This window comes from Larus michahellis, chromosome 2, assembly GCF_964199755.1.
Source record: "Larus michahellis chromosome 2, bLarMic1.1, whole genome shotgun sequence".
NCBI lineage: Eukaryota > Metazoa > Chordata > Aves > Charadriiformes > Laridae > Larus > Larus michahellis.
This window is the reverse complement of record NC_133897.1, coordinates 141,744,354-141,768,155: the sequence shown is the minus strand read 5'-3', so window position 1 is coordinate 141,768,155 and position 23,802 is coordinate 141,744,354. Positions and strand designations below refer to the sequence as shown.

The window sequence follows — 23,802 nt, the reverse complement described above, 5'->3', positions numbered from 1 at the left end:
CCTTATCAAATAAAGAAAAAAACCACTTCCCTTAAAGGACATGTTCCAGTAACTCTGACAGTTCAGAAAAGAGCTTCAGTCCCTGAAATGTTCACTATGAATTAAAGTGAGTTCCTCCTAGATGCAAAGTTGGCCTGAATCTCTCTGATGAGTAAAGCAACAAAGACCAAGAACTTTTTCATTTTTTAATTTTAGGTCAAGAAGCAGTATTGATTTTAAACTGCAAAAGCACTTGAAATTCTTTAAGTACTATTGCATAGGAACCCACAGACTTTTGCTGTGGAAGAGAAACATTTCTGAACTGAGCTCCAAAACGTTTACTTTCTAAACAAAAGACATACACAGGCAAAGTAATGTTTTAGTGGTGGCTGAGCAGAAGAATAGTGGGTCTGTATTTTTAAAGCTGCATAATGGATTTATGGCATTTACTACATCAGCAGGCATTACATCTAAGCAGGTACCTATTGCCGAAATATACAGAAAAAAAATAATTGTATCTGGGCTAGGCTTAGCCCCCTTTTCGCCTCTGCCCTCCTTTTCCATCTCACCCTACCCCCAACCAAAAAAATGCCTCTGCTTTCAATACCTAAGAAATACATTAAATAGTACACAGGATTATAACAAAAAGTATGCAAGATTAAAAAGACCATGAACATGGTTATCTTCAATCTCAGTCCAGTACTTCAATGACATGACAAACTTTCCTATTGTAAAAGTCATAAACATCCATGGATGCAAGAGACCAGTGGGAAAATATTTTTATTGTTAGCCCATCTCCAGAGGATACCCTATTAAATACCACAGAGAAATACCTGGTCACACCACAGCTCACATGCATACCTTCCAATTTTTTTCTGAAACACTTTTTTTTCCAAGCGTCAAAGCCTTATATGCAACTGTGTGCCATACAAAATGAAAATATAAGTATATGCAAAGGACAACATGCAAAGAACAGTATACATGGGCCAAACTTCTCAACTAAATCACTTTTTGGGGAAAAGACATGGATACCGTGTCAGAATTTGATCTTGACAGTAGACCTACCACAACCCAAGATGCAATAAAAAAACTTTACATTATGTTCAAGAGACTTCCTGAAGGCTGCTACGATAAACACATTTGCTTTGTTTCATTATCAGTGTCACAGATGCTATTCAATCCCCCTCATCATCACTCTCAGGAGAAAGCTGGCACGTGGAAGCCTGCGCTAGTATTGTCCACCCTTTCAGTAGAACATAGAATAGCTTGCTTCAGCTTTGTATTAAGGTGATCAAATAATATCTATGTTAGATGCTGGCATATGTAAGTGTCGCCTGAAGTGTGGGTAAAGGGACAAAACAGCTGTCAGCACTTGAAGAACGACATCCTTTAATGGTTTCTATATTCCTGACTCTTAAATCACGGTATCAATTTCCAAGCACATACAGCTATGTCCATGCCCGTATGTGTGGATGGCCTGGAGCTTGGGTTAAACAATTTAAACAAAAAAAAAAATAATAAAAAAGCATGGATTTCAGGCTGTAAAGGCCAGAGTCTGTTACTTTTTTTTTTTTTTTTTAATACTTCCATCCATTGCTTGAAGCAAGGTGGGGGACAAACAACTGGCAACTCCCTAATCTGAAAAAAGTAATAATACTAAAAGACGGACAGCAATAAACATGGTTTGTTGGGTTTTGCTTGGTTGGTTTTTAATCACTTGCTTATTTGGGATGGATAAACTGAAGTAGATATGAAGGTAATGCCATCTTAAAGCTTCTTTAGTACCAGTCTGCGAATGCAAATGAAACCTATGGATTTCTGTAAAACTCAACCAATGACATTTCAATGTTTTCAGTCCTGAATTTCTGATGTCCTATACTAGTCTTAAGTAAACCATTTTTTATGGAAAGACTCCCTTTGTCACACACACGCTAATAGCAAATGATGTTTAGTTTCTCATTTTCAAGAACATTAACTTAATCATTGCAAAGAGCAAACTCCTCAGAAAGGCATTGCTAGTCCTTAAATGCCATTTTTAAAGTTCAGCATAATTATCAGACTGGAAATGTCAGCAGATGATGAGACCTAGATGGTTATGTATTTCAAGATTTTGTAAGTAACCACAGGAGTTACATCCTATCTCAGTATATGTAGTCCTGCTGATAAATTGAAACTTTGTTATTTACAAGTTTCAGACTTATTATTCAAGTGGGAAGATTAGGACTTAATTTCTTAGTTTTTCCTGAGATTAACAATTACATTCTGTTATGGTAGTTCTGAAATGCTTGGAATTACAATACTAAGAGACAACTCCACATATCTGAGAAACAAAAAAAATCCTTTGAAATATTAAAAAAAAAAAAGCTAATTGTAGACCACGGCATGGCTATATAAAACATAATCTAAAGAACAATAAAGTTTCAGTGAACAACTGTTCTTCACTATTGGCAACAGATTAGATTGTAGATGGAAAAAAATATACATGCTATATTCAAAATATGACACTTTCAAAATATTTTTATTCAAATTAGCATACAAAAGATTCTGAAGGCTATTTCTCAATTGGTCATTTCTAAACATTCATGAAAAAGTAGTGGTTCATTTCCAAAAATCTCCACCATAGTTATGTACTTTAAGAGCCTTTTGTTTTTCTAATCATTGCTTCCATCATATCCCACTGCTCTTTGGTAACCTAATAAAAGAAAAGAGTGTTTTATTTGAATTCCATATAATAATTACACATCTAAGTATTTGTTTGAATGTAAAATGTCAAGCAAGGAATTTAATACCTTCTTCAAATCATTGAATTCTCCTGCCATAGAAACATATTCTCCACCATCCAGTCTAATAACCTAGAAAAAGCATAAACAATGTTCTTAATAATACTGGGTTTTCTGTAGCATTCCCTTGTTAGGAACTGTGAAAGTAACTTTTATTGATTTGGATCAGAAAAACCCATGCTCAAAATAATGTAGTTCAATCACTTTTAAAAGTTCTTTTTAAAGGTACGAACTACCATGCTACTAACTAAAGGTTAATAATGCTTGTGAAGAACTTCAAAGTAACAGTTTTTTGTTTCAATTCTGAAACCAGGGCTTTAAAAAGTATCAGCAAAACCAAGACCATCATCAGGTTAGTTGTATAAACAAGATCAACCAAAACTTACTGCTCCGTTAACCCAGGCTGCATAGTCACTGCAGAGATAGGCAGCAAGGTTTGCAATTTCTTCTACAGTTCCCAGACGACCACAGGGAATCCTATCAATAATTTTCTTCTCAAATGAGCCTGTTGGGTCAAGGCGGCTAAAAGCACCCTGAGAATTAAGAGAAATATTTTTAAAATATGTAAAACTACATCAGTCATTAAAATCCAGAGATCTGAGTCTGCATAAACAACATGGAAGTTAACATTTGTGAGTAAAATGTTTATACCCTCTTTGTCAGTAGGATGAAAAAGAAAGTAGGAAAAAGAAAACAATTTATCCCTGTTGTACTGATTTGCATCTACTGAGGATGGCAAGCTGGTAAAAGCTTTTCTGGAAAAAGAAAAAAAAGAAAAAAGAAAAAAAGCAGCAACCCTGCACCCCTACCCCCAAAACAACAGCAAAACCAATTGTGAAACATTTTACAGGTAGTAGTAATACCACTATTAGCTGTTACTGCTCATAATTGCAATATTTTGATTCAATGTGAAACGAATCCTCCTCTCTTCTCTTGTAGGACTGCTTTCTTTTTTCTTCCTGTTCCAGCTGGTCTGGATTACTTCCTTCAAGCCCTCCAGTCCTCCTTTTCACTCATATCAAAGCTTCGTATTTCCTGCTTAGTTTCTCTTTCTAGTTTTGTCATTTTCAACAAAACTAGTGAGATTCTGTTCTCACATACCTAAAAGAGATTCTGAAATTTTGGAATTGATGAGCTGTTTTGTTTAAAAATTAGGAGTTCAGGCAGAAATAGGTACTTCTACTCCACCAAGCGTACGAATTCACTTCACTTGAGATACCTGGTACGTACAGCTGATAAGAATCAACACTAAATATGTTGATATATTTCTTTGAAACAATTACAATTTTTTAAGGTTTCATTTATATTAGTGTAGCAGAAGGAGCAGTGGCAGGTTTCAAAAGTTCAAGAAATTCAATTTTACAAAAGAATTATTGAAAGGTAGTGTGTTCAATATTCCAGCACAGTCTCGATTACCAAGGAAATCATACTTGAATTTAACAGTTACACAAAAGGTTAGACTATCTTAAAGTTAAATCTTTACTACAAAATATATTCAAGGCTATGTTTCACTTCATGATATGTACCTTTGTTTTTATTGGACCTGGTTGAATCACATTGAATCTCATGCCATATTTACCCCATTCAGCCGCAAGAGACCTAAAAATTCATTAATAGAATGCATCAATACTTTAAAAACAATATACTAATAATGCTATTCAGCAAAAAAAAATAATATTTGAAACTGAATCAATTGTGTAAATACTAGAATTTTCCTGAAGCAGGCATTTCTACTGAAGGGATTTTTTTGTTTTTAACAAAAACATTTAAAAGAGAAAAAAAAAAGAAATCATATTCACAGACAGAGCAATATTGATTTAATAGATGCATCATAGATAAAGCAACATGAAGGAGCAACTCTTTCTCCCGCATAAATCATACAAATGACTTTGGCACCTGAACTCCTTGACAAACAACTGTTAGGCCACCATCTTTCTCTGGTAATTTAGACTATCCCACAAGTATGCGTTTCTAATATCTTCAACATAGCTCTCACATTAGATGCTTTGAAATAACACAAAACAGAGGTTACATTCTAAAATGGGACCAGTAGAATAATTTTGCTTTATAGCAATATTTTCTCTGCATAAGCAGTACTTCAGATAGATCACCTACTACGGTGAATGAATTAACTGGGTCATAAAGTCTCTGAGAAGTACACGCTTCAGTTACAGCTCCACAGAACAGAAATCAAGACCATCAATCATTCCCTCATTTTCTTCTGGATAAAGAATTCTAGTTATTAAGAGACTGCAAAACTATTCAATTCCTTCTGCCCAAGTGCAGCGGAAGATCTATTTGCTATGAAGGACTGCCCTATAGGTAATAATGGTAGAAATCCTTTTGTTTGCTGAGTAACGCGGATATGTCGCATTATACTGTTCTGAATTAAGTATAACTGAAGACCTTACCTTAAAATACTGATAGGAAACACATTTCTTTATGAAACTAGATAGTTGAAGCAACAGTATACTCCACCCAAATACAAGCAGATCTTTTCTTGGGACAAAACAAAGACGAAAGCACTATAGACCTTGAACAGTTTCCCTAATAATTGTCTTTACGTGCCTATTTGTCAAAGAGAATGCAAGACAATCTGATTATCAAAACTCTGTAATTGAAATTTTAGAACTTGCTATTGCCAAAAAAGTAGTTCCATTTGTCCCTATCTTGTCCTTGTGATAGAATACATCCACTCGTCCTCGTGATAAAAATCATCATAATAATAGCAGTTAATGGTTCCTTCTGTAAGAAGTGTCAGCATGCTATTTTCTTGCTAGGATACCAGAGGCTGGAAGGTTCTCTTACGATACAATGGAATAGGAGGACTATACCAACCAGAGCTGATCTTTATAGATCAATTACAGTATCTCAGAGATGTGAAAAGAACACGTGTTTTGCTGCATTACTCACTTGCTCATTGCTTCTACACCAGCTTTGGCAGAGGCACTCGGCAACACAAATCCTGAACCACTCTCTGCATAAATTGTTGTAATAGCCAGGAATGCTGCTCCTGGAAGTTGCAAAACCATTTAAAAAAAAATAAAAACAAAACCACAACAAACAAACACAAAATGCATGAAGATCAAACTCTGAACTTAAGGTAAAAAGCAGCTTCAGTGGTACAGAAGTCTGCAGCTCAAGTGTTAGTGATACCATTTCACTCTGGGTTGTAAAAAGATATATTAAAAATCTAGTCTTGGAAGCTTTGCTTTCAAGCCTTTTTATTTCAGTTCCCTCTTCTCCATTAATGTTAAGAGTTATTCCACGTAAGTGTAAATAGATATTGATTAGGCTCCAAAGGTCTAGACCCTCAGAATTCTACTGAAGTGGAGGCCTAAGATATTACAGTGTCTTTTTAAAAGCTGCCCTACCCTAGTAGTCACTAATCAGGTAATTTGACCTAATTTCATCAATTCCTGACACACCAAAAAAAAAAAAAAAAAAAATCAGCATTAACAATTAGGTTTGGCATAATCTTTAAATGATGCAGTTTAGGCTTGAGTTAAAGTTTATGCAGAAATAAATAAGAGTTTTTAAAAGAAATTTTCAGAAGCTTTTTCTGCAGTAGAGCTTATGACAAAGTTAACCTGCATAGCTTTTTTTTTCATTATTATCACAACAAACTGTATTATAAAAAGACCACTTTCTTTTATATATTACATTTTATACCAGATTTGGCAAAAAAAATATGGAAAATAATGGAAACTGCAACTGTTCATTTAATCTTTCTTTTACAGAAGCCTGCAAATTTTAATTGTCTGATCAATGACTAGCATGAACTTCTGTCACTGGAGGACGAGGGACTACAGTTCACTACTTACGCCACAGTAACTAAAATAACTGTTCTACTTACTGTATTTTAAAAATAATTTAATTAGAATAGCTACCCAAGGGATATTTCTAAAACAATATAAGTTACTGAAAGAACGTATGTGATGATGAAGTAGAGACTCAGTTAAAGGATTACAGTAATGTTACACAAGAGAAACTAAAGAGAACCCTAAACAAGCATTGACAGAAACACCAGCAGATACCCATAAACCATGGACCCTATTTATAAAAAAGGGAGAGACTTTGAAAAGAAAAAGCAACACAGGCAAAAAATACACAACAACTTTGAAGTTATCTAGAGTTGGTTGCTAATTATACATTTTGCAGAATTAAATCATAGAATTTTTAAATTACAGGTTAAATAGAGGTGAGGTGGGTGAACCTAACACAGAAGCAAGAACAACTAACAAATCTACAGCTCTGAAGTTTAAACTACACTTCTGTTCATACAAAATTTTTATTTCTAAAGCCTATATTCATAAAATGGACAATATCTAACCAATTAACTCCTCTCATTTTGTAAAACTTTAGTGCATAAATAAATAATGCACTAGCAGATTACAAATCCCTTTTAAATACCTGTACAAATTTACGAGACTAAAAGCAGAGCACTTTTATTATTTACTAAATTAGGTTTAATGTAGGTCACGCTGCAGACTTAAAGGATGTGCCAGTGTTCTAGTAACTGTCAGACTGTTGTAAAAATATTTGCATTGGGCAGCATCTCCATCACTTCAGAAACTAAGGTCTCAAATAAACAAGCAAGTAAAAATGGGGGTGGAGGATGAGAGGACAAACAGGCACACTTGATTTACTTGCAAAAACATATCTTAAAGAAAGCCTTAAATAAAAAGGTCTTACTTACAGTTAGAATCCCCTAGAAAGAAGGCATGCAAGTAATAGCAAAAGAAATTCAGGTCTTTCGGAAGCTTAGAAGTGAAAGACAGAGAGACAACATGAAGGCTGACTTCTGGATTTTGCCAAGTTTGAGGGCAGAAGCAAAGAAAGTAGTTTTTCCTTCAACAGCAGCAGAGAAAAAAGGCATTTTTAAAGCCATATTTCACGTTACTATAGGGAGACACTGCATGCATCTGGAAGGCCACAAATGATATAATGATGTAGTAAGTCAGAGTTGGGGATGTGTTTTTAACGTGGGAATATTAGCACTAGAACAGTGGACATATGCTGCTAAAATATATGTGGGAAATACCTTGTCAACTGACCAAAACCATTACAGACTTATTGAAACAACATTAACTTTATTATTGTTCTCATTAAATAGTATAAACCCAGTGAGTACTTTTTGGAGAGGAGTTTTGAAGAAATTCCACTAATTCAGGAGATAGAGAATACTGTGCAAATGCAAAGGGATTATTTCAACATAGTGGCTGTACCTAGAAAAAAGGATTCAGAAGTGAGGGCACATGGAAAGCCATAATATAGCTCACTGGTTTTAAATGCTATTTGAGATGATATCATTCTGATAAAAAAAAAAAAAAGCTCGATGTTTTTAAATTCATAACTAGAAGATAACGTAAAAAGAAAACAATTTTCATTTTACATTGCAAAAAAGCAAGTACATACTCTATGATACAACATAGAAGGGTATACATTATCTTTCCGTTAAAGACAATAATCAGTTAAGTAAATCTTTCGCTAAATAGTGTATCAAAGAACTATCATATTTTTAATGTAAAGACAACATATTGGATTAAAATCCTAGGTAGTCTAGAACTAAGAATTATACCAGGGAAAATAAAACCTAATACTGATTTCAATTTTTAATTTCTTTTACAAATTATCTCAAAGGTAAAACTCTCTAGTGCTATTAGTCAAATACCACAGTTGTGAATTTTGCTTATTTAAGTGCAGCAGGAAAATTCAAAGCGATATCCTGACTTGCTGTTCATTTAAATAAATGCCACAGTTCAGTTGCTCAAAGAAACCAACACGGACATAGAAGACTAAAAAGAAATAACAGCTTGTGTCTTAAACAAAGCCTTATTTTTTAAATTTTAAAAATGTTTTACAACTAATACAAACTCTGCAGTCAGATTTTTATATTGAACCTCATGGCCTCTGAGTCCAATTTTAAGGGCAGATTCTACAGTGAATTAATTCCTAGCCAGTTCTACTGTGTGATACTGAAGTACAGCTTTACTCAAAATGAAGGTTCTTTCTAGAAAAGGTGTAGATTGTTAAAAATTGTGTTTCTTTTCAAACTCTCAAAACTGTCTATAGTAATAGCAAGGCAAGGAAAGCAAGTAATAATATTATGTCACCATGTTTAGTTACCATTTGTCTTTAACTTAAGATACCTTTTTGTACTTTAATGAGCTCCTTTCCGATTTCCAGAGTTACAAAAGCAGTACCATTAAGCACAATATCAGTTATTGTTTTCCATGCATTAGCAGAAAGTCGTTCAGAAGGGGAAATAAAGTTTCCAGCTGCATTGTTTATCACAATCTGAAACACATGAAGAAAAACTTGAGAGTTAAATGAAAACAACTCTTCCTGAGATAAAAGCAAAGAATTTACAAGGAACATCTTAGTGTTTCCAGGCAGAAAAGTAAAAAATCCTCATCAACTGAGGGACAGGGTGGGGAGGAAGAAAGAGAGGGAAAACAATCCGTCAGAAATTTCAACATCCGCAGCATAGATACACATCAGTAACAGAAAATGAGTTGTATTTCCAAACTACTGTAGTTACTAATCTAGCACTAAGGAACTGTAAATACAGAGGGTGACTTAAGTCACTATTTTCCGTAGTATCTCAAGCACATCCTAACAGAAAAATTTGTCCCCATCAAGCTCCAAGGTCACATATCATATTTAATGTAATGGATGCATGGGAATAAAAGCAAAAGAAGTTCAGGTAACCTGATGACTAAAGTCTGGATTAGCTGACTGTTGCATAACAGGAAGTCTCATCAGTCGTGACAGAGAATATTATGATTTAGTCAACTGCAAGCAACTACTACAAAATTTTTTTCAAATAGGTGTATAATTGTCACTTTTTATAATTGTGCCTTTCTACAAACAATAATTAGGCAGAGGATACTTTCAATATATTACTTGCTTAGCTAGCTTCAAGCTAGCAAGGTAGATACATTTTTTTTTTAAGGGGACTAAGCATCACATTAGCAGTTTTTAATCCAAAACTTATATGGCCAAATCTTGTGTATTTAATAATAATATAATGTGTTGAAGCAATAAGATGGTGTATTACTTATGGAATGGCACCTAGATTAATGTAGGTTTGCAAATAAAACAGTCTTTGTCTTGAAGAACTTCTGTGCCAAATTAAGACACTAGAATTTTCAATAACAAAACAGAGCACAGCCCATACTGCATGAATATAAAACAAATAAACTACAACAGCCATAAATTATACATATAGATGGCAAATACAATTTAAAGGCTTCCCTACAATTTGAAGAAAAAAAAAATCCAAACACCTCAAGATGCTGAGGAGGTTACTTGAATCACAGAACATGTCAAGAGCACAGACTACTATCCATTGCTACTGTTTCATATGGGCACGAATGACACCGCAAGTCAGAACCTGGGCAGAATCAAGGAAGACTACAAAACCCTGGGGGTGCAAGCAAAAGATACTGGTGGCCAAGTTATCTTTTCTTCCATTTTACCAGTTAGAGGAATGGGTGCAGCCAGAAACAGACCTATAATGCAAATCAACCTCTGGCTTTGTAGCTGGTCCCATCGAGAGGGTTTTGGCTTTTTTGACAATGGGACATTCTTCAATGACTATAGCCTGCTAGGGAGGGATGGGATGCACCTGTATAGAAGGGACAAGAGAATCTTTGGCAGCAGGTTGGTCAACTTGGTGAGGTGGGCTTTAAACTGAAGGACTCGGGGTCCAAAGTGGGAATGCTCATACCACTGCAACCAACTGGGGAGTAAGCCAGGCCAACCAGAGCAGTGACAAATGTTCCTTAGCTGCCTCTCAAGATGAGAGCCAGAAGAACAAACACCTCAAGTGTACGTATAACAATGCATGCAGCCTGGGGAACAGACAGGAGGAACTGGAGCTCTGTACTCAGTCAGAAAGTTATGATATCATAGGAGTAGCTGAAACATGGTGGGACAATTCACGTGACTGGAGGACTGCGATGGACAGCTATCAGACGTTTCGTAAAGACAGTCAGGGAAGAAGAGGAGGAGGAGTCGCGCTCTATGTTAAGGAGAACCTTGAATGTATAGAAGTCAACTATGGCAATTGGGGAAGCCCTATCAAATGCCTCTGGGTCAAGATCAGAGGGGTCATCTCCAAGGGGGACCTTACAGTAGGCATCTGCTACTGACCTCCAAACCAAGATGAAAAGGCAAACAAAGCAATATTTGGGTCACTTAAGCAGGCTTCGGGTCAACAGAACCTGGTTCTTATGGGTGACTTCAACTACCCAGACATTTGTTGAAAGAACAATGCAGCATCTCACATGTCATCCATCAAGTTCCTGGAGTACACAGAGGACTGCTTCCTCATACAGATGTTAGATGGGCCAACCAGGAATGAGGCACTGCTGGACTTGCTACTCACAAACCAAGAAAACCTGTTCTGTAATACCTCAGTTAGCGATAGCCTTGGCTGCAGTGACTGCAATACTGTGGAGTTTGGATCCTGCTGAGCACGCTGAAGGTCAGTACAAAGACAAAGGTTTTAGATTTCAGAAGAGCAAACTTCAGCTTGCTCAGAGCTCAGCTGGGAAGGATTCTGTGGGAAGCTTCCATGGAGGATAAAGGAGCCAGTTTTTCAAGAATTCTCTCCTGCAAACACAAAACCAATTCATCTTCTTTAAAGGTAAGGGAAGTAGGAGGAGCAAGAGACCCCCTTGGCTTAACTGCGAGCTTCTGAGTCTGCAAAAAAACAAAAGAGAAGCATAACAGAGACGGAAAAGCAGTTGAATACCTGTTGAGAACTACAAGGGCATTGGCAGGGCATGTAGAGATGCAGTTAGAAAAGCAAAAGCTCAGCTCGAATTGAAATTGCCCAGAGATGTCAAAAACTACAAGAAAGGGTTCTTCAGGTACCTAAATAACAAGCAGAAACAGAACGAAAATATTGGCCTGCTGTTAAGCAGGAGAGGTGAATTAGTCACTAACAACACTGAAAAGGCACAGGTTCTCAACACCTTCTTCTCTGTCTTTACCAGCACTGTTGGGCCCCAGGCCTTGGGAACAACAGTCCAGGTTGATGCAAACAAAGACCCACCACCAGCAAAAGAAGAGTTGATATGCAAACTATTACAGGAGTTTGACCCCCTACAAATGGATGGACCCTGATGCTATCTACCTGAAGGTGTTAAGAGAGAGCTGGCTGATGTCACTGTGACACCGCTCTCCATAATCTTTGAGAAGCTGTGGAGATCATGGAGATCATCCCAGAAGACTGGAAGAAGGCTAATGTCTCCCCCATCTACAAAAAGGGCTTAACGGAGGACCCAGGAAATTGGAAGCCCATCAGTCTTACTTCAGTCCCTGGGAAAGTTACGGAATGAATCCTCCTGGGGACTACCCCAAGTCAAATGAAGTATGTGATTGGGAAAAGCCCGCACAGATTCACCAAGAGCAAATCATGCTTGAGAAACCTGATCACCTTCTACAACGAAGTAACCTGCTCGGTTGATGAGGGGAGATCAGTGGACATCGTCTACATGGATTTCTCCAAGGCTTTTGACTTCTGTCTTTGAGACCTCACCTCACATGCACAGTGGCAGTGACACCCAGGCTTGCAGTATTCATAAACATACGTGTCATGTCTGTCACTAAGAGAAAAACTAGTCAAAAAGAACTGAATATTGAATTTACTCTGCAGTCTCTCTTAAACACGCTTAACATATGAAATTAAAGAGAAATGAAGTATTTATTCAGAAAATTGCTTGTGTACTAAGAATGTTACGTATAGGGAGAAGTCTCCTCCCTCTCTGCACACACTTAAAACCTGGAGATTGTGATGTGAAGATTTGGCCAAAAACTACAGTAACTAGTAGCCAAAATAATATCCAGAGTATCTTGTCTACAAATCAGAACAGTGAGCTGCCTTATTTTATAGCACTGCTACAGCACACAGCTGTGAGAAACAGTTTCTCCACTTCTTACCACATTTAGAAGTGGGTTCTCTTCCATGTCTATAGGAAGCTATTGGTGAGCACAAACTGTCTACAATACACATATGATAGTTAAATCTACAGTAAACCATTTTAAGTCTCACTGACTACCCTTTACATCAATGTTAACAAACTCATCACACTTTCTATCAGCTAGCAGAATCTGAGTTGTTTCTTTCATGATCAAATCAGAATTTGGTGCCTATCATTGTTCAAACTCCACCAAATCACCCTTCTCATAGCAACAGTCTGATGTAAAGAGCTCTGTGTTTTGTGCCAAACTATTAAAAAACACATACTTAGCTTGACTGAAGCGATTTTACGAGAACTTAGTCTTCAAATTGGAACCTTCTTTGTATGTATTAATAAGCTAAGCAATGACCAATAAAGACACTTATGATCACTTCAATTTCTAATTTGTGAGACATTCTGTTAATAAGCAACAGGTGTAATTCAGTATCAACACAGGTAAGTCACCTTTTCAGGAGGACTTAAGGACAATATTCTGTTAATTAATTAATGCAAAGAATCCCATCATAATTGTCCAACTGTTTACAAAGACAATGTTAGTCCTTAGAGTAAGGACAACGTTTTGTCTATTCACCACTAAATATTTTAAGAACCACAAGAATACAGTAACCAGTCTAACTGTGAATGTTAGCTGTGTCTTGAAGTACTACCACACTCTAGCGTTTCTTTGGATTCCATTAACTTTCTATCATAGTCATTTTCTTTATACCTACTATGCAAATAATCACCAGTAATGAAGACTGAAGTTCTTTCGTTTCACTAGAACACTTACATTAGGATGTCCTGCCACTTGGATTATTTCAGCAACAGCATTCTTAACTGACGCTGGATCTCTCACATCACACTGGATGGCATGAACCTATATAATAATGAAAAGGCATCTGTAAGAATTCAAAACTATCACTCAAATTAAACAAGCCCACAGAAGCACATAAATACATAAAAATCCTATAACCATTTAAAGTATAATACATATTCACAAATTTACCTTATTCCCAGTTTTTGAAGAAATTTCTTCTGCTGCTCCTTTCAAAACATCAAGCTTCCTAGAAGTAAGTACACATCACTAAATTTCAATTAAATGCAATTACAATTCAGATTAATAATAAAATCTGATTTTTTTTTTCTGAGCAAATATGAGCTAAAACTTAAAATATGCGTGTAGCTGATTTTGATTAAAATTGAGCTTTAAGATAAAAGCTACGTTTAATCACTTTCTGAAAGAAAATTTTAAAACTAAGTAATTTCTGGTTAGTGCTACTTCAAAGCAACTCACAAGTGACTACAGTAAGAGATTATCTTAAGCTAATCAAACATAATAAACTAGAAAAAATACTTTACTCTGAGTACATAATCATAACGAACTTCATTTTAGCTACTACTCTACCGGTATTTTTGAAGGGACATATGTATTCAGATTTAAAACTAAATATCTAAACCACTTTTTGGATGAATGTCATAACACTTCTCTTTAATTGGATTAAAAATGAGATTGTTTTTCTAGTCTGTACTGTTGTGCTACTTAACTGCAGAAAGATCATTACCAAGGGAAAATCAACGCTGTTTGTAAAGTTGTAAGAATTAAGAGCAATGGCTTTAATTCTTTATTGCAATTCAAATCTGTATCAAGAACACCTGCAATAATACATTCAAAATGTTCAATAACAGCCATTTCAATTTTTTGTTCTTTTACGCTTTAGTTGAATTTATGTCTAATATTCTGGGTTGTTTATTTTGTTGCTGCATTTCATGGAAATGTGTTTAGTTTATTTCTTCCTACTGCTGGTTATACCTTTAGATATTTGTTGATGTATCTGCAAGTTCCTGGTATTTACAATATGACATTATAATTTAAAAGTGTACTGAGAAAGAGTATATAGAATAAATTTATCCAGTTTATGAAGAAAGCAAGATCCATTATGAAGAAGAAAACAGATTCATTCAGCATTCAGTACTAAGTTAAAGTTCTAAAACGTCTTCATTAATATTTACCGGCTCGCTATAACACACATGGCACCTAAACTGGACAAAGTTGTTGCCATCCCTTTGCCAATCCCAGTACCTCCACCGGTTATAAAGGCCACTTTCCCTTGAAAGGTATTTGGTGGCAACATCACTTTTTGAAGAGGTGAAAAGAATGCAGCCTGAGGTGCACTGCTGTCTTGATGCAGCACATTTGGCCCACGGCTGAAAAACTGAAAGAAAAAAAAGAGGAAACTTAGCTTTTTCTCATTTCTGTATACATGACTGTTACGCAAGATTAGATTTTCTTATCACATGGAAGTAACATAACTGCCTTATTATAAACTGAATGTAAGAATGATTAGATTGTATTACACTGAAACACACAGACCTTCACATAAATGCTAACACTAGACTAGGAAAGCACCCCAGGTATTTTTAGATGTTCCACTCCAACTAGAGAACTACTGAAAAAAAGTATTTTAATCGTGATTTTTGGTATTTGGAAAGTCAGTTATTCTTATGTCTGACACTTTTACTAAAGTGTGTGGAAAACCATTACCAACTAACTACAGACTCCTAGCAGGGCTTGGGTTTCAGATTCACATACGTACTGTGCTTTATGTATAAATTTAGCCCTAATAAATCCATGTGATTTTGAGATTACAAATGTAAATATTTACAAATTCAAAAGCTTCAGTAGTAGCTTCAAGGCTTTATTCCTTTACTCTTGTAGTCAATGAAACATTCTTCTTTACTGGAAAATGAGGTAGAATCAAACTCCATAAGCTCCCCATCACTCCTGGAGCTGCTAAGCAAACCAATGCTATCTCCCACGCAAAATTGTGCAAGGTTAAGTTATCAGCATTATACTCTACCCCAGCAGAAATACCATTTACAGCAAATTGGCCCTCGATGAACTGGTCCTTGCAAAAAGACATATGGTTGGTATTTGTTTAAAAACATACTTGGAAAGAGAATAAAATTCAGTATTACATCTAGTGATCCATGTTAATAGAAAAACATTCCATTAATGCAATGAGAAATTTGTAGCATCCCAAAACACTAAACTAACTCAAGCCCTAAACTAAACACTGAATTAAATGCTTTGGGACAGCAGTATTACACTAATAATTCAGAAATTCCCAAATTATTTAGAATACAAAAGTCACCTTAACCTGAAGCTGCAAACACTTCTAAGTATGACAAGACTATCTTTATTTTTGATGTGCAAAAAATTAGAAGAACATGAGTTATGTTTATTTTTTCTAATACTGATTTGTACTTGAGCCTTTTAATATGTTTACTTGAATACAAAAAAAAATCTAGTATAATTTTAGGAAAGAAGACTGAATGGTTCCTTGCATATGGTGGCGTTAATAAAAACATGCAACTGTTCAATAGGTTGGCACAAAGAATCAAGGTTATTTTAAAACAGTTGTTCTCTTTACTAACTCACATTTTCAACACTAAAATTAAAAGACAACATTTTATAGTGGTAGCTGAATAATCTATACATGTCTTAGCTATAATGCACAGGGATGGGGGTTTCGGAGCTTGAAGTTGGCCTGAGAGACTGTGAATCCGTCTGAGTGATAATACACTTCCATATGAGTAACACAGGTGAAAACAGACAGAATAATCATGGAATTACACTGACAATTTGATATAGTACAGGTTCCAAAGAAATGATGAAACAAAAACGAAGAGTGAAGAAGAGCTGTGGGCACTATGTAGAAAAAAATTAAGAAAGTAAAGCTCAAACTAAAGCTAGAATTATCACAAAAGCAAAGCAGTGCAGCAAGTCCTACAGCATTTATATTAAATGTGTACTTTAGGGATTCTTCCTGAAACTCAGACTCTATGTGCAACGGCTTCTCACAAAGAAAAAAATAAACCAAAGGGCGTTCTAAGGAACACAAGCAGACCAAGTGGAAAATCCAAAGAATATCACAACACTTTTCTCAATAACAAAGTTCTACAGATTAGATCTGTCATGTGTCTCTAAAATACTGATGATTTTTTTTTTTTTAATTCTCGCAACAAAAATAAAATTTGCTTATTTTCACAGAGTAATAGAATACTATTAAGCATCCAGGAAAGGGAAATGTGAAGATTCTCTTTTGGGTCTTTCTGAGTAGCCCACCTCTCATCTCATCTCTCTTCAGGTACACAGGCAGAGAGAAGGGCTCCCTCTGGAGAACTTCAGCTCATGGCAGAGACTGCAAATCAAGACGGCATTTGGACTCCCTCTTCCTCCAGTATAAGGAGACAACCGGACATAATCCCTACACAGTACTGAGTGTCCTTAATCAGGCGCTCCGTTAGTGGTGGACACAGCCCACTCCTCTTGCTCCCCACTACAGAAACCATGCAAGTAGCTTTCCTCCCGCTGGGAGGAAGATGAGGGAGCAGGCCACAAAAGAGGCAGGCAGGAAGACTACAAGACGACTAACAAATGACTGTAATAATATCAAGCAGCCAGTAAAGTTGGTATAATTCAGCAACCTTTTCATAAGACCGCTATTGTCTCATTTACTAGCTTGCACAAGGGGCTTCCATTACAGGATCCACCCAATTTAATCATTCCACTATTTAAGGTCAAGGTTTTAAAGGAAACCTCCGGTGTAACCAGAGGTATAAGGAAGCCAAGAAACAACAAACCCAAAATGTGAACAAACCAAAAAAACAAACATCACCCAGGGGGTGGAAGCGAACCATGAATTACCGCAGAAGGCCCTGCTGGAAGCACAGAGTCAGTCAGTCACTGGTAAGAAGGACTGTGCCTGGGCAAGAACGCACTGGAAATGTCCTCCAGCAACGCCCACACAGATCAGCTATGGCACTGCTGGGACGGCAACGTTCAAACCTCTCCACTTAAATGGTCCTGCATAACTTTGCTATTGGGACTCAAGAGCGACAGCAATGCCTCCACAGCAATGGGAGAGAAACGGGAACTGCCCTGCGGTGGAGCAGGGACCACGGCCCGCGGAGCACAGGCCGCTCCTCTGACGGGGCTCCGCGCCGGGCGCTGAGGAGACGCGGTGGGTGTCCCATCCCTCGGGGGTGTCCCATCCCTCGGGGGGTTGCTCGGCTGTTTCCCCAAGCCCCAGCAGCCGCAGCTCGACTCCCGCCCGCCGACACCGCGAAGGCTTTCCCGGCGGCTGCGGGGGTAGGGGAGCCCGTGAGACGGCCGGGAGGCATCGGTCAGGCGAGCGGCACCGTCCGCAGAGACCCGCCGTGCCCTCTGAAGGGACAAGGGCGCCCGGACAGCCCCGGGGGAGCGGGGAACGAGGTCGCGGAGCACCCCCGAGGCGCCGGCCGACCGCCTTCGGCCTCACCAGGGCAGGGAGCCCCTTACCCGCCCGCTGCAGGAGAGGCAGGCCGCGGCACGGCCGCGGACGCTGCGCCGGCCCAGCCGCACTGCCGCCGCCATCTTTCCCGGACGAGGGGCCGGGGCTGCCGGGCGCTGGGCTGTGCGCCTGCTCCGTGACCGGGGCCAGCGCCCGCCCCGGGGCGGGAGGCGGTCGGGCCGCCCCGCGGTCCCCGGGCAGCAAGGGTGGGGGGAGGAGGGGGGTGGTCTGCAGTCGGTCGCGGTGCGCTGCCGCCGCCGCTAGTCCCGGCTGAGCTGCTGAGGTCGGGAAACCAGCGAGGCCGTCGCTGCAGCACGTAACCGGGGCCCCGCCGGCCGCCTCGTCCGGCCACTGCCGCCGCCCCGGGGCCTCGGCTTCCAGCTGCGAGGGACAAACTGCACTAGGTTCAGTTTATATGCTTTACTGGATTGTTTGGATTTTTTATTGCAAATCATCTATTCAGTGCTACTTGAAGGGCACTAAATAAAAGTATCTTCTTTTTTTTTTTCCCGTGTGGGGTCTAAAACCAGGAGTTGACCTGCCCTGTGTACCCTGGCATGGTTCCTCTCAGGCCGTCTTGCCAGTTCTTGGCACGCGTTTTCAGGGGAAAGGGTTTAAGAAATACGGGAAAAGTGGTGGGAGGGCAATCTGCTGATTGGGATTCTGAAGCGGGGTGGGCAACACGCAGCCTCATTTGGGGTGAGATTGTGCGGAATGCGTTCACAGACTGGGCCCGGACGGCGGCAGCGCAGAGGCTCCACCGCACATACCGACACTCCACACCGCGCTCACTGCTGCCAAACCCGAGATTCCTCGTTTCAAATTCAGCACTGAGTTGCGAAAAGGCCTGAGCAGTCTTGAGAACATCAAACCACGTTAATCTACAGGGGATTACGTTGAGATAACAAGACATTTGATTTCTCTGTGTTGAGCATGTAGACTGGCTGACTGGAACGATAACGAGTGGCTGATGCCCTCCCTTTTGCGCAGCCTGGGTAACAAGGCAGAGAAGCCTGCAGAGCCCTATCTGGCCAGAAGGAATGGCAGGGTAAGGGGGTGGGAGGTAGCACCAGTAGCTGTCAGAACCTATGGATTTGAGAAAACTGCAGATTCTGAGGAGAAGAGACCATACCGACGAATCTATGCAGTTACAAAACTCTGCATGAGACAACAAACCTATCAGTGGGTCTGTACTATCAACTTCTGAATTAGGGAATTCAGGGCAAACTTAATATAGACTGCTGTGGGAGTTCAGAGGCATCAAAATTAAAATCCTAAGGCTTAGTCATCATCATCCTGTATATAAAAATAGTCAAACAACTCAATGTTAAAATTTTAGAGAAAAATATTTTTGATGCTCTTGTTTGCTGGTACCGTAAGTTCTAGAACACATAAAATAATTATTGGTCCTGCGTACTGTCCGGCAGCCACTGAAGCAATAGTGCCACACCACTAAGCAGTAGTTCCCCACAGTATCATTAAAGCCATGTGTCAAATATCTGGAAGGTGTTAAAGAGTCACTGTAAGGTTTAGATAGTAATATCTCATTCAAATCAGTTAATTCAAAATACACTGAGTCTCGAGAGATATGTAATGACTGAACAACAAAAGTAAAGTTGGAGAAAGGAAGTATCTCTTGGTTATAGTTCAAGAGATGTTTTAAAATGAAAAAATACTACAGAATTTAGAAAGCTTCACTGGAACGAAGCTAACAAGTTAGAGGCAACAAACTACAAAAGCAAACCTTTTATGTGTTGTAAGATAGAAATGTGACAAACAGCTGCCTCTGAAAGAATCATTGTATTGTCATGAAAAAAGTGAACAAGAAGATAAGACCAAACTAAATTTCAGAAAATGTTTTTCAGCAACTTTCACTGATGAGGTGGAATTCCTATACCAGACCTGTTATTTTTATGTATTACAAAGGAAATGGTCTCCAAGACTAGGAAGCAGACAAATTTAAAAAACTGCAATAACACTTTCATGTCTCATTATCTAAAAATATAATTGAAGGCAGACTGCCTGCATGTTACAAGGAAAATAAATTGGCCTAATGCTCCATTTTATAAAGTCCTACTTCAGTTTGAGTGATGGTTATTTACAAGTTAAGAAGAGTTTAAGAGCAGAAGAGCAGCAAAGTGAAATACTAAAGCATCCAATCTCTGATTTAAAGTAAATCAGGAGGTTTACAGCGTAGAATGTACCTGTGTTTTAAAAAATCTTGTCGGGTAACATGAGAAATTATGACTGTAAATCTAGTATCTGTAGGGGAAAAAGTAATTAAAAACCATAACATCTAGAAAAGCATGATCTGAAAGAGTCTTAACTAGCACTAGTCTTCTGCGAAGATAATTATCTCTCAATAATCTCTTACAGAAATGTCTAAGAGGTAATGAATATATAAGAGCTGGCAGGCATAATTTCAGGGGTTTGGCCAAGTTGCAAACATGAGGCTCAGCAGAAACCCAAGTCCTCATTGTAAGCTTGCATGCCTGCACCATTTCTGCCACTCAAAATGACAAAAGAAATGACACCTGACGATCAAGTTTAAAAATAGTCCAAGAGACTTTTGACACAAAAAGCTACTATGAAAGAAAAAAAAAATCCTAGGTCAGGGATAAAATATCAACATGGACATAATGCAGACCTATATTTTTGTTAAGGGCAAAAGTTTAATGATAGATCACCTCAATACTCTGTTTAGATACTGTTTTGCAGGGGTTAAGCCAACTGTGGTACTATTTCACCAGTTATATGCAAGTTAAGCCTGCAGTCCATATGAATATCTGAAATGCCTCTTTCTGCTCTGATAGTCTCTGAGTTTCAGGCTCTGCTGAATCATTTCTTCATAAACTGAAAACAGAAACAAGTAGAAAACCAACAATTAGAGGACAGACAGTTAGGTCAATCACGATTAGAGAGACAGCAAAAACTCAAGAAGTGTAGAAGGTTAATGAATGGGAAAACACAGTACCATAAAATAAAATAAAATTGGATAAATGCAGGGAAATTGGAAGTATAAACATTAGAATGGGGTTTAGAGGATTCATACAGTTTCTTATGACGTTGATTTGTCATGTGAGGTTGTGATCACGAAAGTCAAGCCAATAGGATAAATAAGACACAGAATAATGACAGCAATAGAGAGAATATTTAACTACAGTCATATAAAGCTGAGAAATAGTCTCATTTAGGATACGCTCTATATTTCTGGTCATCCTGGCTCAAAACTGACTGAAATTGCAAAGTTATGACGGACTAAAAAAGCAAGCAAAGAAGATGAAGAAAACTCACAAAAAAAGAGATTAAGGAGGCTAGGATCATTTATCTTAGGAGAAGCACAGGAGTGAAAATATAAAAAGGTATCTAAATGAACATTTAAGGACAAAGGATACTTAAATTCATAACACATGGAGATTAAACAGATTGTGATTCTACAGAAACAACATTTCTGACTGACAGTCGTATTTACATTTCTGTATGTTTTAAATTAATGTTTTCCTATTAGAAAAATGTTGTCCTGGGTTCCCTCACTCCATTTCAACTCCACGTGTTTTCTGATGCTTAGACTTGTTAACTGTGGACATGCCTCCAAAAGCTTTCATTGTTTTGCAAAGATAAAGGGCAGTTACCCATATTCATTACCTGAGAAGCAAGCTGATTGCCCAGTAGGAAGAAATTTGCCCTCCAGCTGCTGGAAGATAGGATTATGGACATCAGGAATTTGAGACCCTGCACGCTGTGAGCAGCAGAGCACAAGAAGAAATGGGTATTTTGAGCCATACCTCCAATGTGTGTGACTGGAGTCATGCATGTATGGCTTCTCCATACCTGTCCTCTGCTGTTTCAGAAAATTCAGCATAGTAAGAGTAGCAAGTCTATGGTAACCTGCCAAATGGCCTTCAAACTCCCAGGCATTTTTTCTTTTACTTATAAAATCATAGAGTGGTTAAGGTTAGAAGGGACCTTAAAGATCAGCTAGTTCCAACTCCCCTGCCATGGGCAGGGACACCTCCCACTAGACCAGGCTGCTCAAAGCCCCAGCCAGCCTGGCCTTGAACACTTCCAGGGAAGGCTCATCTACCACCTCTCTGGGCAACCTGCTCCACTGCCTCACCACCCTCACAGTAAAGAATTTCTTCCTAATATCTAATCTAAATCTCTCCTTTTTCAGTTGAAAACCATTATCCCTTGTCCTATCACTACACTCCCTCATAAAGAGTCCCTCCCCATCTCTCCTGTAGGCCCCTTCAGGTACTGGAAGGGGCTATAAAGTCTCCCCAGAGCCTTCTGTTTTCCAGGCTGAACACCCCCGACTCTCTCAACTTGTCTTTATAGGAGGGGTGCTTATAATTCTATTAAGTGTATTCTTTTTATCCAAAAGTTGCTTTCAATTAAGAGATGAACCTCTGTAGCATTTCCTGTTCATGCAACGCATTTTGTTAGGGACAATGGCGTGCTATGAAGGGCAGCACAGAGGGACACCGCTGGGGTGGGGGAGTCCCTCAGGCCTTAATGATACCGAGCTAAAAAGAACATATGGTTCCCTCCTTGCTGGAAGAACGTAGCTAAGTTTGAAATGCTTTGTAAGCGGAGTGGTTAAACATCTGCTAGGTTTAGTTGGATAAAAGGAAGCCTTGACACATTGAGTAGAGTAGATAGGGGAGAGATGCTAGAATAAGCTAGTTTTGTGAAAACAAGAGTTGCAAAACTAAGCCAAAACGTTACCAAAGACAGGCCTCTGCTTTGTTTCTAAAATAATTGTTTCTTACTAACTGTCTTATTGTGTGAGAAAATAGCTAATTACTGACCTTCTTACTGTGTAAAATAGTTAGTCACTGAGCTGATGTTACAGATAGTGATAATGAGGAGACAATCAGAAGTAGTTAATCACCAAGGATGGAATAACAAGAAGTAGTTAATCGCTTCTATGTTTTTCTATATATCAAGTATGTACTCCTATACCAATTAGGATAGAGTTATGGCTACCTCAAAGAACATCCTTATTACCTTCAAGAAGTTGGCAAACTTACAGCAAACTTTTACTGTCCTGAGATGACTCAATACCTTAAAAGGATAACGTGAGGAAAGGTCTCCTTACCCAAATGACCACTGAGACACTCATGCTTGCACAGAAGTGTTTTGCTGATGCAGCAAAATTTGATATGCATGTGCAAAAAGACTATTTGGTCATCCTAATGAACATGTATGTAAGCCTAGGTGGAGTTATGTATTATGTAGGTGGAATAATGATAATATTTTGTGTATAAATAACGGGTGAATATCCCCAGTAAGGTGTGCTAGATTTGTGGGTTTTCCCCCTAGCACCCGACGTCGAATAAAGCAATATGTCCTCTCTAAACTACTTTTAGTTTTCAGAGCTTTTATTGCAGGTAACAAAAAGAACTGAGTGAGTAGTTGCGAAGACCGAGTTCAATCAGCGGACATGGTGAGGAAGACTATCGACGACCACCAGAGGACCCTGGAAGACCACCAACGGACATAGATGAGTGTGCCTCAAGGACATTTATCTATATTAATACGTTCTAGGAGATAGTATGAATATGTTAATCACTTCTGGAAAATGTAATGAATATGAATACTCTGATCGCTTATAACCTTTGTAGTTGAGCAACACGGCACGCACACTAGGTGGAGCGATGCCCCGTGCCGCAATAAAGGATGCCTGCTTTCTAAGGTTTTCAAACCAAGCCTTGGAGAGTTTTGTTTGCTGCT

At 38.4% G+C, this 23,802-nt stretch overlaps 1 protein-coding gene across 1 annotated transcript; it reads right to left on the bottom strand.

The window, feature by feature from the left end:
• Positions 1–741: 741 nt before the first annotated feature.
• Positions 742–18,436, bottom strand: DECR1 (2,4-dienoyl-CoA reductase 1). Its single transcript, XM_074577402.1, has 10 exons — positions 18,075–18,436; positions 14,744–14,946; positions 13,740–13,797; positions 13,524–13,610; positions 8,912–9,059; positions 5,673–5,772; positions 4,286–4,358; positions 3,146–3,292; positions 2,769–2,831; positions 742–2,671 (listed from the first exon to the last, which is right to left on the bottom strand). Exons 1-10 carry the CDS (start codon positions 18,147–18,149, stop codon positions 2,612–2,614), a joined length of 1,014 nt encoding a protein of 337 aa, XP_074433503.1. The 5' UTR covers positions 18,150–18,436; the 3' UTR covers positions 742–2,611.
• Positions 18,437–23,802: the final 5,366 nt, after the last annotated feature.